This window comes from Neocloeon triangulifer, unplaced genomic scaffold (assembly GCF_031216515.1).
Source record: "Neocloeon triangulifer isolate White Clay Creek 2 clone unplaced genomic scaffold, ASM3121651v1 ptg000008l, whole genome shotgun sequence".
NCBI lineage: Eukaryota > Metazoa > Arthropoda > Insecta > Ephemeroptera > Baetidae > Neocloeon > Neocloeon triangulifer.
Genome location: NW_026775550.1, coordinates 2,736,467 through 2,754,066, shown reverse-complemented (window position 1 = coordinate 2,754,066; position 17,600 = coordinate 2,736,467). Strand labels below are relative to the sequence as shown.

Here is a 17,600-nt window from a genome sequence, read left to right as displayed (position 1 = left end):
ATATGAGATGATTCACATATATTTCGCAGTGAGAGCGGATGCGGCGTCGATAAATTAAAAAGCGGGGCCGGTTGTGCGGCGGCGGCAGCTGCGCAATGCGTGGAGGCGGCTTTGGCGGCGATAGCGGGTCAAAGAGTCAGGCAGTTGGTGGCGAGGCGAGCACCATGCTCAGGGCGCGACGACTCTGATCATCTAACTACCCATAAAACAACGAGGCGAGAAGCAAACCATGGCGCTCGTGGTCAGACTCAGGGAGTTCTTCCTGCCCAAATGCAAGGGCGACAAGCTCGCCAAAATCGAGTTCAGAGGTAAGTCACTTGACACTTTTATTTTTTCTAATAATTTTAAGGTTGAAATAATATATAATGTTTTCAAAATTTCTATTGAAGTGCTAAAAGAAAGATCAGCATTTTGATCAAAATTAATTTTTTTCGTTCCCTAATTAAAAAGCTCAATTTATCAAAGCTTATGGAATGAAAAATGGATCCAAATATTTTTACTGTTATGAATCAAAATAATTTTCTTGATTTTCCGTCCCCCATGTTAAGGTAAATTAATTTAATTAATTTTATGGTACGTCTTAAAAGTTTCGTAACACTTTTCAAAGTGCATATCGTTTAAATTGCTTATCAGAAAAATTGTAAATTTGAATGTTCCTTTCAAATTTTCAAAAGAAAAAAATTATTGAAATTCCGAAGTTTAAAAATGCAAAATTATTTTACATGTGAATCTATTATTCTTTTTGCCCTAAACAATAAGAAAATTAGTCACACTTACAACACATATTAATTTACTTATTTTTAAAGAATAGAAAAATTAATTCATCTATAAGACTAACTGGTATATTCATATACGTTTTGAGTTAATGTTCTTATTGGACGCAAATCTATATAGATTTGATAATAAAAAATAGGAAACAAGAATTTGTTTGCGACTGTCTATTGAGATAAAGCACAAACGCGGAAAAGCTCTTTCCGCTGCTGAGCGGATCATTAACTAGCCTTTCCCTCCATCGTCTTATCTTTAATCTTTCGAGTGCTAAGTCGATTTAGTATTGTCTCCGAATTCTGCCAGCGGGAAGAAGGACGGAATTAAACACAATTGTTCCGAACTTAAATTTCCCCCGGGTCTGTGTGATAATAATAAATTCCGTATCTAGGCAGAAATTCGCCCGACTCGCAATGTGAAGGGCTTAATTTTAAAACAAATTTAGTACCGTGGCGCCGTAAAAATTCGTCGGTACGTACGCAACGTGTAACACCCGGTGCCATATCATTCCATATACACCCTCATTAACCCCTGGCGCAGCAGGGTGCGTACGGACGGAGGGACTTGAATGGCTGTAATAAAACGTGCACGCATAGCGGCTTCATTTCTGCACTTTTATTATCACAAACTGCTGTTAATAGTGAAACTCGAAAAAAAAAACATAACGCAAAAGAAAAGCTTTGAAAAGCCAAGAAAGGCAAAACTTAATTAGATTTTGTATTAACTCAGATTGTCTATCAGTCTCGTTACCAATACAAAGAAATTTACTTATTAAAGACTTCATTCATTTAATGATGGTAATTTTGTATGTGCAATTCAAATTCATGTAAGAACGTAAGAAGACTACAAGTTTGAAAATAAAAATTTTTGCTGCCATCTGACCTTATGCAAAAGACTTAACGCGCTATCAAAATTCAGCAGACGGATGTGGGAATGTCTTTTGCTTCAAGTACGCACAGAACGTGAAAATAAAACCGCAACATCACCACTAGCAACAAAAATTAGAAAACACAAATACATGTTTTTTATTATCGATTTATCAAATTATTTTAGTCTATTTAGTCTTTTTCTTTATTAAAATTAATTTTGTAATAATTAAGAAAACATGATTTTGGAGTATTTTAATCACATTTTTCTTCCTTTCATTCAAAGTGAGTACAGTGAAGTCAAGATGTTGTTGGAGTAAATGTAAAAAATTTTCAAAGTTAAAGGGGGTCAATTATTAAGATGATTTTTAAATTTCAGCTGCTCCAAACTTTCATATTTTTTTTTTTACAACTGACATCAAATTTTGATAAAGACAAATTTACACGAGAGCGCTTACTTTGATTTTATTTTCAATTGTATTAGTGTAATTTATCAAGTGGCCCAAGTTGCCGGAAGTTCTAAATAGTTAACTTTCATAATTAATTTAATAAAAAAGCAACAACACTTATTGCTTTATGGCATTAAAAATTCATAATCGTTTGCTTGTATTTATCAGCGCTCAATGCAAATGTTTTGCAATTTACACTCATCAAAGCAAGAGGCGCTTCACTGGAGTGAAGGGATGCTCAAATTTCCGCAGTTGGATGGCTCTTATTTTAGCCGCAGTGTTGCCACAAATTGGTTCTGAATTGCGGAGGTTAAACAGTAAAATTGAAACAGTTTATTTAGGATCGAAGGATGAAATTTGAAGCACTTATTTTGAATTTAATGCTTCTAATTTATTTTCAAACAAATTTTGCACCAAACTTTTAAGACACAGGCTCGGAAAAATAATAATTTCAACAAAATTGAAAATAATACACAATTTTATTTGAACAAAAACTTTTTTCTCACATGCGTTGTGAAATCTAAAAATCTATTTTTTTTTTACCAAAAAAACCTCTCCACTGTATATTTTGTAAACTATTTATTGATAAATTTGGAAAAATAATTAATATTTAATAAAATAAGCCACATTATTGATTTTATTGCTGATTCATCTTTACTTTTGCTCGCTTTCGATTAGAAAAATTAATTTCTCCAACCCTCCAAGCTCGCTTATTAGCATAAACGCCGCGGCTTTATTATTCGCATCCCCAAGAGTGAATGCGTGCGTTTCGTGTTTCGTTTGGCCAATACACGGTATAATGATAATAATACGCCAACTCACGCAAGGAACGTGAGGAGGGACGTGTCTGTCTTTGTGTCACTCGAGCATAAAGTTACTTTCCCGCCAGCAGAACATTCGGTCTCGCAGCAGTTCCACGCACTCAGGTGACACATTCACCACTATTGATCCCGGCGCGTGCTGCGTGTGTCCGCCGTGTTGCTCTCGGCCAAATGTTGCACCCCTCGCAACAGCCGCTCGTTAATGACAATTGAAATGCACAGAGTAACGAACGAGCTGATAATGGAAGCGCATTTTCCAACATGAATGGGCGAATGGCTCTTTGTGTTAATCATGGTCCAAAAATAGGCAGACCGGGCGGTGACTATTGTTCTAGACAGGCCGTGATTGAACTGAAATATTGACTTTGCAACTGCGACTGTTGAAATACAACTAAATTTAACGTATACCAGTTAATTTCAATGCAATGAATTTCATACGGGTGGAAATCATTCAGCAAATTTAAATATTAAATTAGAGATGTTGTTTCAATTGTTAATTTGTTTTGCTAGTGAAATAATTGTTGATTCAAAATTAATTTGTTTAAGTTGGTATTTTTACGAATGGCCGGAATCATTTTAATGTAAAACTTCCACGGTTTTTAGTAAATAAATTCTCAATTCCAAATTGCATTAGATTTTTAAATGAATTATACATATAATATGGGCTTTGAAAGTAATCAAACCGTTCCGATCGATACAAAAATAATTGGAGGTTTATAAAAATTACGTTTGTTTGTCCCAAGCAAGCCCAATCTCATGTCCTTTACAACAAAACTGATTTAATGAAATCTTAAATATGGTGAATAAATGAAGAAAACCTTTTTGTTTGATTCTACTTTGGAGAAAACAAAATTATGATTTATGATTTACAAATCCTTTCTTAGTTTGTATACTGGTAGTCTCAAAAGAAATTATAATAATAATCTATTTCTATTCCTACTCCTTTCCAAGCAGAAACGCATTTCTTTGAAAATCACATTTTCTTTGATATGCTTTTTTTCAATTAATCAAATAGCACGAGGCAATCGACTTGTGCTTTTTTTCCCCTTCATTTGATTTAACTTTTCTTGTGGAGCTCTATATATTTTTATTTACATGCTCCAGATGTATTTTTCCAGAAAAGTTTCAATAAAGCTCCTGCTGGTTATACTCACCTGCAGGGCATCGGTGTTGTGCGTGTAGTATAAATCAATGCTTCCGACTTGTTTCCATAATAATATTCTGAAATATTATACAAATATTTCCGCTACCAATTAATAAAGTTACAAAAGCAAAAGGTAATTCTGCTGAAGGTCGATCGATGGTACATTGAACGCCGGGAGTGAGCTGTGATTCGTTAATGGCATGTGTACACACACTTTTCCCGAACCACAAACATTTCGCTTTTGACTGATTTAATCGCTTTTTCCAAACCGGGGCTGCATTCATGTTTGTGTGCAGCGTGTAAAGCGAACACTTTGTGTGCGCCACCGTCATAAATTATTTAAATCGCACCAAGCCCAGCTTTTTGCGAAACAGTTTGTTTGCCTGCACAGGAAATTCCCAAGGCTGTGTGGATTTTTTTTCTCTACTTTCGAGATAACTTTAAGCTTTTTTTTGTTAAATTCTGATCAATCTGGGAATTACTTGGAAAAAAAGTGTTTCTAAAGCTCCAACGAGGAAAAAGGACTGGCGGTAAAATAATGGAGACCAATTTTCGGGAATAAGTTTTGCTCTCGTCACTTCTTATTGGATTTGGAGTTCGCGGAGTGGCGGACGGAAATTTTGAATTGTGATCCGACCGATACCTTAATCAAAATTGCCTCTCGGGGGCTTTCGCTCGTCTTCCCTCTGCGGGGAATGAGATCTGTATGACATTGGAAAGTTGATATTCCTCGCCGCCTGCAGCAGTGAAAGGAAAAGCAGAACTGAGAAATCTGCGTACGATTCACCTGTCGAGATTGAGAGCCAGAATTTTGTTTGAAAGGAAAGGAAAACTCACGCACGTGTGATTCGCAACAAAGTGGGACGAAACAATAATTATAAAACCTGATTTAAAAATTTCATATTTTGTATTATTAAGTGAGTTTTATTAAAGAAATTTGAAATTTTCTCTAACAAAATGGAAATTTGAATACAAAAAAATTGGAGTAGTTTTTTGGAAGATCATTAAATTAATAAGAAATTTCATTATATTTTAAGCAATTTTACTATGTAATTATTTTTCTAATCATTTTAAAATCCAACCACCATACGAAGAATAAATTCCCTGCAATTTGGTGTCTTGAAAACTCCAGCTATTGAAGACAACATGGGTGCGCCCAATCTTTATAATTGACCATCTCATCTTTTAATATTGGGATCGCTTTTGTATGGAATTAGGTGGAATTTGTGTCTTATTTGAGTGAATTACTGCACCTGCAGAACAGGAGCAAAGTTTCTTAGCCTCTTGGGGCGTTGATGATAATTTATGTACCAACAACGGGGGCATCATAAATATCCAAATTAGCGCACGATGAATTATAATATGAATTCTCATCATAAGCAGGCTGCATTGGGGATTTATGTTCGCATGCAAATAATTTTTTATCATAAATTTCTGAAATTCCCTTTTCTACGTAAAAGTAGAGCAATTTATTAAAGATGGAAATTAAAAGAACTTAATGAAATTTCATTCATAAGTGCTTCATCCAGATTTTCATTACAAATATATGAACCGCCAACTTTTTCAATTAATATGCACCATTTCATTTCAAATGCTGAAGGACTTTTCTCGTGGCAATTCCCTGATGAGCAATTTTCCGCCCGCAATTCATCCTCTCGGCGAAAAGCGGCGAACAAAAACCGCAGCTCCTTTGATGCGAAAACGAAAGGAGGTTGCGTGCGTTCGCGACGCAACAGCGTGTGTGCGTGTGTGTACTTTTCATTGTGAATAAAGTGCGAGAGAGAGAACGGAGTATACTGCATTGACGTCACGAGACATATCTCCTGAGACTGGTGCGGCCTCTCTCGTTTTGCAACTCTGCCTGTGCATATCATTTGCTTAATCTGCAGCCGAGTGCCAATCATGCACTCTATCTCTATTTCGACTTCCACCCTGTGCCCCTTTAAAGTGTTTTGGGAACGCTTTATCTGTTGAAAACTTGAAAAGTTTTGCAATAAGATAATATAAGGAGTAAGGGAGGAGGAAAATTTAGTATACAAAATGAAAAATAAATTTTTATGTAACAATAGACAGTAATTTTTTTTTATTGTTAATATTAATTTTCATGCTCATCATATTTTATGATAAAAGAAAACATTTTTTTATTAAACAATTTAATATAACATTATAATTAATTATTATGTAACGCTTTTTTTCACTTATAAGTTTTTGATTTTAAACAATATTATTTTCATCTTTGTAAGTTTATGACAGGTTTAAAAAAAATATACGCTTGTCTTCCGTAACTGTCATTCACATTGAACGCTAATTATGCACAATGGAGCTTGCATTAGAGGCTGCAGTCTTTAAAAAAATTATATAGTATTATTATTTGGGTAATATAATAATCAAAAAATCTCATGATCCGGTGTTGCTCAAATGAGTAACTAAATTGGAAACAAAATAGAATTAGATTGTACAAATTGGTCACTTTTAATTTCATCGAATCTTTTTAACCTGAATCATTTGAATTACAATAAAATTTTTGAATTAAATGTTGACAAATGCGAAATTTCATTATTGATTTTACTCTATAAAGGCTGCAGAATTCAAATTAATTGGAAAGGAAACTCTGAAATACTATCAATTTTCTGATTAAAAAAAAAATGTACAGAACCTTGTTGAGTTGAGGAGAATAGTTGAAATATTTCTAAAAACCGTGAGAAATGAGTGGAACGTAATCCACTGCAGTGAAAAGTCGTGGAGAACAACTCAACTTTTTATGAGAAAAAATAGACAAACATTGGCTCGCTGCTTCTTTTCTCTTTTTTATGCCCTCTGATGGCATTTCCAGCGCTGCGTCATTTCTCTCTGCTTGCTCTGGGGGTATAATGGGGGAGTCTCGCTTTTTAAAAGATGAGGCCGCGTTTTGGCGAGAGCTTTTTCACATACATACATTTTCATTCAGGGGGAGATCCGGCCAGCCTCTGCGGGAGCGCTGGACCGAGAGCATCTTGAAATTGAAACGCCACGAGAAATCGTACGTTTTCTGTAAAAATTCATTTCCATCCCAAACCACTCTATCTAATCAAACACTTCCCATTCGCCTGATTTTTAAAGCAAAAAGTATAGAAAATATAATAATTATACAGTAAAAGTGAAAACTATACCTTTTATAAGAGAATAAAAGAAAACAGTTTCTCTTTCTAATAGATACATTTTTTTTTTTAAATTATTAATTGTCAATATATTTTATATTTATAAAATTAAAAAATTGCCCCAAGACTTTCAATAACTGTTTTATGAGCAAGGAAAATTGAGGACGAATTCATTAATTAAATTTCTCTTCGCGTTATATACAATAAAAAAGACTTTTATTTCTCCATCAATTTATGGTCGTTCCTCATCTCAAATGAGAAAACTTTGATAGTGGATTTTTAAAACGGTACGAATTGATTTTATAGGCTGGAAACCTTCAATTTCCCTTTCCTTCTGTTCCTTTCTTATTTGATTCAAATAACGCCGTCTTTCCAGACGAGGGCAATTTCTTGTCTTTTTGGAAAGAAGAGAGTTGCTTGTTGAAGCATGCAGAGAGAAAGAGGGAATGCGTTTTTTATTTATTTATTTTCTCGAGAGCACGTGAAACAAGTGGAAAAGTGCTGGAAATCAATAAGAGCAAATTATCTGCCTCAGCAGGGGTCTTTGAGCGATTCGGGCTATTTGCAAACTCGATTTTTGTTTTCCACTTCATCAGAGGTGTTGATGGACTGCACAAGAAAAAAAAGAAAGTGTGCTGGTGGTGTGGAAATTTATTTTTATCGGTGAGGCCCAGCATTCCGGCTCGTGGAGCAACTTGTGGAAGAAAAATGACAGAGAGAAGAAGAAGGGATGAAAAAGTTTGTCCTGGAGTGTTTTCTGGGGTTTCTTTAGGTATAGAAGAAGATCTTGATAGTAAAGCAATTTACAATTGAGGTCTAGTTTTTCTTTCAATCAGATGAAACAAATTTAATTATCAAAGCTGGTTGAATATTTTTAATTACTATATAAATAAATTTGGTTTTTCTTGTTGTATTCGGATAAAATATTTAACTACATAATATCTTTTATAGCATATTTAAAATATAAAAAATATTATTTTGCTTCATAGAATTTATACTCCATCAACAATTTGAAAATTTTATATCCTTTTTATGTGCTACCAACTTTTATTTCTTTTTACTTGAGACCCGACGGATCCACGTAACTGCTTTTGTGGTTTTCTGCCAGCAGACTTAACTTGTCATTCGCAACACGTGGTTATTACTTACGGTAACGGGCTGGAACTGGGGTGCGTGGCTGTCGCCGCATTTGCATGCATTTGTTGCTCTCGTTCTCCCTTTTCGTGTTGTTATTTCGTCGTGGCGCGAGGGGTGCAGCCCTATATACACGTACGTCAAATTCCGAGTAATTGGTTGCTACGGCCGCGAATGCATGATTAATGTAAATGCGTGTTATTGACTGACAAATTGGCGAAACGCGGGGGACGAATTTTCCACACTGACGCGCACCGTGTCACGAAAGAGAGAGCGAAAAACGACAAACGAGACGTTGAGCGTTTTTTAACGGGTTCAAATGTGAGGAGAGAAAAACGCTTGAGGAATAAATTCAAGATGAAAATGGTTTATTCAGATTAAAAGCTATTTTGAGTAAAGATAGAATTTTAATTCAAGAAGGATTGTTTATACATAATTATATAATGATTCTAATTTTATAAATTAAATTTATTGTTTTGTTATATTTTACATATTTTGATAAAAATATACTTTATGTATGTACGTATAAAAAAATTAAAAATTATTATAATTAAAAAAAACTTGTAAATAATTAAAAATTAGCAATAATAAATTTGTGAATTAAAAACATGTACCACTTTATTAAAGCAAATAAAATTTAATTAACTCTTTTAATAACTAGTCAACATTGCTATAAATTCTACTTAATTTGCCTTCTATTTAAACCAACACATTTTTATTTTGCAAGAAATTAATAAAGAATAATTAATAAATAATTAAAAACAAATTAATTTGGCTTGAAACTACAAATCTGATTTGATTGAGTGTGTTTTTTTGTTCCCAGCGGGTATGTGTAAATCGTAAGCTGATTTGAGCGAATGCTGGTTTCAAACGTGTCTAATTATTCAACGCTCTGGACCAAAACCCGGTTTAAAGCCGCTCTTGCAGCAGGTCTGCGTCACATTTGTGAACATGTTTGTTGTGCGTTCCGGCGACAAAAAAGCAAAAACCACGCACGGAGCATTAGTCAGTCTACCTTGTTAATTGACGCTCTCCTGGGGAAAACAAGCGAGCAAATTTCGTCCATCCATCACCGACGTCGAAAAAAAAAACTAAAAGGAAAATCCTTGCATAGTCGTCAAGTTGTAAAAAAACCTGCGGAAAAAGTGAAGTTTGAGTTTTTCGTGAATGGAAAGAGAAGGAAAATGTAGTTTATTTTATTATGATGCAAAAAGGAAGCTTTGCGTGATGAAGTTTTCTAGCCCAGGGCTCGGCACCTCCGTTGGATTGTGGGAGCCTGGAAAGTAGACGAAAAGCAATTTCCTATGTATTCGACGGCAGAGTCTCTTCAAACGTGCTTTATCTTCATTATTTCACCTCTGTGTCGAGAGAAGGAACCGGAAAATTCCTTAGTAGCTTTTGTGCGACTGATTAAGAGCTCAATGTGAGAACGAAAAGGGTAATAGGATGAGTGAGAGGGTGTGTGCGTTGGAAGAAGGCCAAATTTATATATATTTCTATTAAATGTATTTCTCCGGAGGGACATTCCCAGCGTACGGGGAAATTTTCACTTAGCGAACGTTCAGGGACCCTAGTGAGTTTTAAAAAATTTCAAGATAAAATAAGTGATAAATTTACTATTGAATTCAAGAACAACTTCATGAAAATCTAATAAATTTACTTTTGAATTATGAAATAATTTTCAGACTAAAATTTTGTATTATATGTAAGGTTTCGTTCAGAATTTTGTAATAATAATTATATGAAGATCTGTTGACAAAGAAGATTAAAAAAAAACTCATGTTATTTTTGTTTAAAAATTATAATTTTTCAAGAAATTTGTCTTCCCCAATAAATATTTAGACAGCAAACAGTAACAAAATAGCGTTTTCAAGTCATTTTGATCACGATTAAAGAAGATCCTCTCCGGTCATTTGTATTGCTCTCGATTCTAAAAGATTGATAAATTTTGAGTATATCTTGTGAAAACACGATGCGAAAATTCCAAAACGTTACGTCGCTATCAAAAGAAAATCGAATTACGAGTGATTCGCGCGAAAAACGTGTGAGAATTGAGTAGCCAATCAGATCCATCAGTTTTGTACAAAACCTGCAGGATTTGGTCACATTGGCGCTGCGATCGCTGATTTTACCGTTTTCTGCACAGCGCCGTGCGGCATCAGTGGCAAAATCAGCGATCGCAGCGCCAATGTGACCAAATCCTGCAGGTTTTGTACAAAACTGATGGATCTGATTGGCTACTCAATTCTCACACGTTTTTCGCGCGAATCACTAGTATTTCGATTTTCTTTTGATTGCGACGCAACGTTTTGGAATTTTCACATCGTTTTCACAAGATAAACTCAAAATTTATCAATCTTTTAGAATCGAGAGCAATACAAATGACCGGAGAGGATCTTTAAATATTGGACTTTTTGAAATTGTTTGTCAAAAAATTTGAAGTTTTGAGGGGTAAAAATGATGAACCAGCAGAGCATTGCTTATTTTCGAGCAAGACGAGCTTCTTCAAATTTACGTGAGCTCTCAAAAGTCGCAATAATTTGCTATGCTCTGGAAATCTATTTGGCTGGAAGTTTGTTGTTGCCATTCGAAACCCTCTGTGCTCGTTCCATCCCCGTTTCAATCCCCCACGGAGATGGAGCTTGCGTTTGAGGCGAGCAAATACACGCTTCGCTAGTCATTCATGCAGCGTCTCTCGTCGCAGCGACCTTTTCCCCGTTCGGGGCTTTGTGCATCGAAATTCGCGCGCAACCTGCGCATCTGCAGTCCATCGCAAAGAATTGGAGCTGAAGCGGGGCAATTTACTCTCCGCTTCAACTGCTAAGCAACGGACACACAGATGTGGCTAATTGGCTGAATATTAATTAGGCCGCTGGATTCTCTTAAGAGGAACCGACTGGCTCTCGTGAAAGAGCAAAAAGCTTCACACCTCATTAGCTTATGGCAACAGCACATTCATACCATTTAGTACAACTGTAGGATCTGACAACTCGAGTAATTCAAGACTAATTTAAGCTGTAATTAATTAAATGTCCGGAGTCTGTTTTACATTGGCTTATTTTTACACGTAATTATTAATTGAAACTCTCAGAACTAGAAAATTCTTTTGTCGTTTTAAATCAAAACTAATCTGATTTTACACTTATTATTTGGTTCAAAAGTTGAAAACCATTTTTTCTAAATGCAATAATTTCGATATTGATGGGTTCAGTATAAATTATTCTCCTCTAGATAGAGTTATTTCTATAAATAAAAAAATTCCAAGACATATTTTATTTTAATTTAAACAAAATTTCAATAAAAAAATATAATGTAAACGAACATGATATTCCATAATTTTCGTGCAGGGTCTTGGAAGAAAAGCTTTACTGATTTCAGTCTGATTGCTCAATTTTGCAATAAAATCCAACTGCAACAGGTGATAATTTTGAGTAAAATTCAATCTTTTATTATCAGCAGTGAAATTTTCCACTTATGCAACCCGCGCAACAAAGACAATTTAATTTTTGTTTCATTTACGCATATGTTAGGGTAGAATCAAGGCCCATATTGTAATAGTTGCAATTAAATTAAAATAGTCTTGAAATTCTCTGCGCGTGCTGATTCTATTTTCGCAGGTTGCATAATTACTGAAGCTCTGAACCACGAATTCTTAATGGAAGGAAATGAATGCAATACTAAAGGAAAATCAATCTTTAAAGATAAAAACTTTGTATTTCGCTGCAAATTATTCACAAATAAATTTAAAATCGGGTATAGCCGGTTGCGTGCATAATTATAAAATTTACATCAAAGCTCAATTTCCACTTTGAAATAATTTTGACACGCAAACCTACCACAAAACACAATTTACTTAATATTATTTCCCGTGACGGCCAGACTGGGGTGACGCGTTCATTTCACAAAGGCCCAAGTTCAAAGGCTCATTTTTAAGCTCTCTTTTTCCGGGGTGAAAAAATAAACAAATCCCGCGGAAAAGCGAGTTGGTTTTGTCATGATTCTGAAGCGGCGTTGGTCTTTAATTAAAAGCCTCTTTTTGTTGCAGGAGTGGCGCACACCTCACGGCTCATGACCGACTCGGGCGACCTGCAAACTTTGGACCAGGTACGTTATATTCCAGCTCGAAATATAAAGTGACGTCACATTTCATCTCGCCCGCTCGACCTCTGCGCCTCTATTATTTACGAGAATTTCCGCGCGCGCTCCCCTTCGTGAATTATGGAAGGAAAGCCGTTTTAAAATCCTTCCTTGACGTCGTCCTCATCACGGTTCATAATTTGGCTTTGTTCTCACCGCCTGTCAAAAATGAGCCAATATTTATTCAAAATCAAGTAATTTCTCCGAGGGAAGAAATTGATTATAAAATGCAGCGTTTAAATTAAATTTTTTGTTAGTGAAAACCGATTTCCAGACATAAATCAGTTAAATTTTAATATTCGCCGCTAGCATTTTCTCATTAATATGCTTTCTTTCGATTAATATTGAAGTTTCAATCTATTGAGTTTTATTAAAATTCTTTTGTTTTTGTTTCTGAAATATCCTGATTTATTTTCTTTTTTCTAATTGTAAGACAATAGCTGTCGCAGATAATAATAAATAATAAAACAATTTATGGAAATGAAGCGATCATGCTTTTCCTCGTTGCAGAAAATTGTGAGGGGCCTTAATGTGTCCGAAATAATTTTGTCCCAAAGTAATAACATCGACTGAATCTGGAACTCTGTGACAAACGTTATTTTTAACGGGCTGTGAATGAAATAAATAAGAATACTATGCATTACCATACTACTCAATTTCGGACAGTTTAATTTCGGATGAACCATTTTTCGGAGAAAAAAATTCGGATGAAGTATTTTCAGAGAAAATTTTGAAAAAATTCGGACAAAAATATTTCGGACACATTATTTTCGGACACTTTATTTTTCCGGATTCGGACACAATTATTTCAGACATATTATGGGCCCCCAAAAATTGTTTTTATCTACCAGTTTCGGTCACGGAATAAAAACAATTTTCTGCATTGAGGAAAAGCCCGATCGCTTCATTTCCATGATCATCTCCTCGAGTGTCAACTTCTTAAAAAATTTTACTATTTTATTTTAAGTAGTTTCATTTCTGAACAATTTTAACATAATCTTTTAACTTTATCAACGTCATTGACGCCGTAAAAATTGCTTGTGTGGTGTTGACGTTGACTGGATTGGATTTTTAAAGCCTTTACAAAATCTGCTCTGCTAACGTAGCTCTTTTTTTCAAGAGAGTTCTGAAGAGCTTTGGACTTTCGGCGCTCATTAACACCACCAGTGCGCAGTCTTTTCGCAAGCTTGCAAGTAACGTTTTTATTGATTTTCCTTCTGTTTTGCCAAGAACGGACTAAAGAGAGGTTTTAAATCAGAGCACGAGTAAATTTTTAACACCGAAAGAAAGTATATATGCGATGTAAATTTGTATTATGGGCGCGTTCGGAGGTTCCGTTGAAGTTAATGTCTGCAGCTAGGGTAGTGTGAGGCAAAGTGAAAAGGAAGCTTTTCGCCCAGTCCCAAGCGGCCACACGGCCTTGCAGATTCAACAGGCAGGCCACGTAATGAATGGAAAATTTGTCACTCCTCAGGGAGCGATCCAATATAAGGCGACTGTGGCGGATCAAGATATTGCTTCATTAGTTAGGAAAAGGGGTAAATCTGATTCCTCTCAACATTACAAAGGTGATTGTTGAGAATTTTTATTGAAATGAAAATTATGAAGCAGCTCAAGTATAAAAAATTTATTTAAGTTACAAACAAAAAAATAAAAATTAAATATTTTTAAAATTATTAAAAATAATTATATTTTTTATAATATACATTTTTAATATTTTAACGCATTTCATATTATATTTCTGAATTTAAAACAATTACAGAAAAACATCTTAAATAAAATTTGTAATTAATAATATTGTTGATTTAAAAACTTCAAATGCTTTCATAATCAAAAATTAAATACACAAAGCTACACACCTTAGGCGTTTTAGTGTAAATTATAAATCTTCATCAAAAGAGTTTTATTTATTGAGAGATTGAAAAGGTTCCCAATCAAGAAAGACATCCGTGTTATTATAATTGAAAAAACGGCTAAATATTTCCATTAGTTCAACATCAGATGAAACACAGTGAAATTCCGATTGCAATAAATGGAATTTAAATTACTTTGTGAGCCGACGAAATAAATTGATTTAATTATTTGAAATGTTTCCTATCCCATTGGCGTTTGCAATTAGGTTTGCAAATCGAGTTAAAAAGCAAACACACTTGGCGAATTTTGGCGCTGGAATTGAGCTCGCGGCCTCAAATTAAATATTCCACGGCGCGTGTTGGTCGGTGGTGCTGTGCGCACCGCCTCGGGCACACTTTTGCTCCAACAGAGTCGTGGCAAAGATTTCCTTCCATGTGTTGTGTAACTCGTAACTCCTCACAGGGGCTCTCTCTCGCGTTCTTAAAACGACACCTTGTGCACGCTTCACGTCAACCCTCTTGTTCTTGCGGTTCGAATTAGCAGGCACAATTACGCACAAAGTAAAGAGAATGACAGAGAGGACCATGAGGTGAACTTTACTTACTTACAGGCATTGATTTTTTTTTTTTTTATTCTCAAGAGAAAATCTAATATTTATATCAGAGAAATTTACATCGGATTATAGAGGATTAAAAACAAAATCGATAAAATCATCAAATTTTACTGAATGTTGAACCAGCTCGTTCAAACTTAAAATAAGAAGCTACAAATTTGAAATTTTTAAAAAATTTGGTGCATTTTTTACAAACACAGCAAGTCATCTTAACCCAGATCTCAATGATTCTGATGAAGTGTGATGAAGTTTCATACAAATAAAATTTTCCAATTTTTATGTCTGAGTTTATAATTTTAATATATTTTACAGAAATTGCATTACACAAAATATGCAATCTAATTTAATTGTGTGATCAATTTTTATCAACTTATAATTTATTCCTTAAATTTTCTTTATATATTTGTTCGTGTCATGCATATTTACACAACTTACAAATTAACCAAATAATTTTTTTGAAGAAGTTGACATTCGGGAAGGTGATCATGGAAATGAAGAAATCGGGCTGTCTTCATTAAGCTGGTTTATTTTTGAATAAAAACAAGTTTTGCAACGAGGACAAGCCCGATTTCTTCATTTCCATAAACAAATCATGATTTATTAATACGAAAATATAACTCTAAATAATACATTTCCGACAAATCAAGAACTCATTTTTTGTGTTCCTAACACATGCTGAAATTTGAAAGCATTTGCGTGTTATTTTAGGCTGCAGACAAGATTAATTGATATTCGCAGCGAGACACGCCATGTGACATTTAATCAAACCTTTAAATTTCCCACCACAAAGATAGCAGATAACCCTTTTTAACGCAAACTTCCCACTCTCCTACATAACGATTAATAATTACCACCTAAACCAAAAGAACAAACTTTTCACATGTATAAATTCATTTATAAAACCCAGGATAATCCCCCAAAGGGAAACATCGCCATTTCTTGATTCCGTGCTCTCGTCTCTAATCCCGAGCAAGCAACTTTCTCGAAATTTGATTTGCTACTTTTCTTTTGCAGCTGTTCGAGTGGCCGATCGGGCGACCCATCGAGCCGGACGAGACGGTGAGCGTGGCTTTGGTGCTGCACAGCCGACTTTTGCCCGACCGCTCCATCGGCCACTACATCGTGCCCCTGCAAAAAGTGGTCAAGGAGGGCAAACTCTCATTAAGGGACTCGCTGCTTGATAACAACGCCAAAACCCTACCGGTGAGTAAACATACATCCCTGTTTCTGCTTTTCCGTGTTTACTGCGAAACTTTTTAAATTGGATTCTTCGCAAGGAAGACGAAGGTCTTATGAATCATGGTGTGGGTATAATTGGGTTTATACACTTGCACCGCAAAGTTGGACGGGAGCAAAATATTTTAACTGGATTACCAAAACTTTTCTTTATTGACGAACGAGGAAAATTTTCGTCTCGCCATATAAATTTAAGGCTTGTGCTTATATCAAAAATAAATATTCCTATTAGACTGGCTAAAATTCTTATTTTGACAAGGTGAATTTTTTGAAAATCAGTTGTGGCAAAATTTGTCCTGCAGTCAATTTTTTGAGAGAAATCTCGGAATTATATAATTAAATTTTTCTTTTTTGCTCAATTATATTATTATTGTCTTTATTAAACACAAATGTGTACAACGTCATGTATTGATCGATAAGTTATACATATAAAATATACCTAAAATTAAAATTAATATTAATGAAATTGAAAATTCAAGTTTTATCTTTATCTAGTGTAGCATATTCACTTTACTCTTTTCGAACAATTAAGGAGGTGATACTGGGAAATCTCCTTTTCATCACAAAGTTTACATACACAATTTGCTCTCGCAGTATGGAAAGTTTTATCTTTACAAATACAATGATGAAATCCGTGCATCGCAAACCGGGTCTGAACATGTCTATTTTTAAACAAAGGCTTTTTCCAATTATTATTTAACATTGCTGGTGTTTGGTATATTTCTTCATTGAAATCTCGTTCTTTTCATAATTGAATATGTGTCAGGAACTCATCATAAGCTCTATTACTACTTAAATTAAATGTGTTCTTAATTTTAGTTACAAAAGGCTCTTCATCGCCAATCAAAAGATACAAATATGAGCTTCTGGAAAATTTGCTTACTCCTAGAACTTTTTTGAAATATCTGGTCATTAAATTTTCGTAATTGACCAAGTCACAAATTTTTAAATACGGCCAAACTGCCAATTATATAACATATTAAAACACAAACTTTTAATACATTTAAATTTTATAATAAGACCAAACTTAATTTTAATTTTAAATAATATAACATACTTTTTAAATAAATATGCAATTTTTATGCAATTTGTTTGTTGAACATTACCAACTAGCATTATTTTAACTGCAACTGAATTGGCGGAAGAGGTTTTTTTTCCTTAAACTATTTTATAAATTTTGCAAAGAGCACAAATGAAAATGAATTGTCATAGAAATGACGTTTTTTGTTTGGAACTGTACGTCATTTTAATTTTTATTATTTGTATTAATAATTAAATCAAGTGACTTTTTACTGGTATAAAAAATTTATCACGTTAAAGGAAATTTTTAAATTTGCTTTTTTCCAAGATCTCTTTTCCTTGGAGACTTCAAGTTAATGCAGGGGAACGAATATCTAATTTGAAATTCATGTCAGACGCGAAAGTGGACTCTTATGAAAAT

The 17,600-nt window shown here is 34.4% G+C and overlaps 1 protein-coding gene across 6 annotated transcripts in view; it reads left to right on the top strand.

The window, feature by feature from the left end:
- Positions 1-146: 146 nt before the first annotated feature.
- LOC132194806 (otoferlin) overlaps positions 147-17,600 on the top strand; it is a 49,176-nt gene continuing 31,722 nt past the window's right edge. For all 6 annotated transcript variants that reach the window (XM_059616315.1, XM_059616312.1, XM_059616313.1 and 3 more), the window contains exons 1-3: positions 147-308; positions 12,365-12,423; positions 15,938-16,126. In XM_059616315.1, the coding sequence (XP_059472298.1) occupies positions 230-308; positions 12,365-12,423; positions 15,938-16,126 (327 nt within the window). In that variant the 5' untranslated portion in view covers positions 147-229. The remainder of the gene's footprint in view (positions 309-12,364; positions 12,424-15,937; positions 16,127-17,600) is intronic.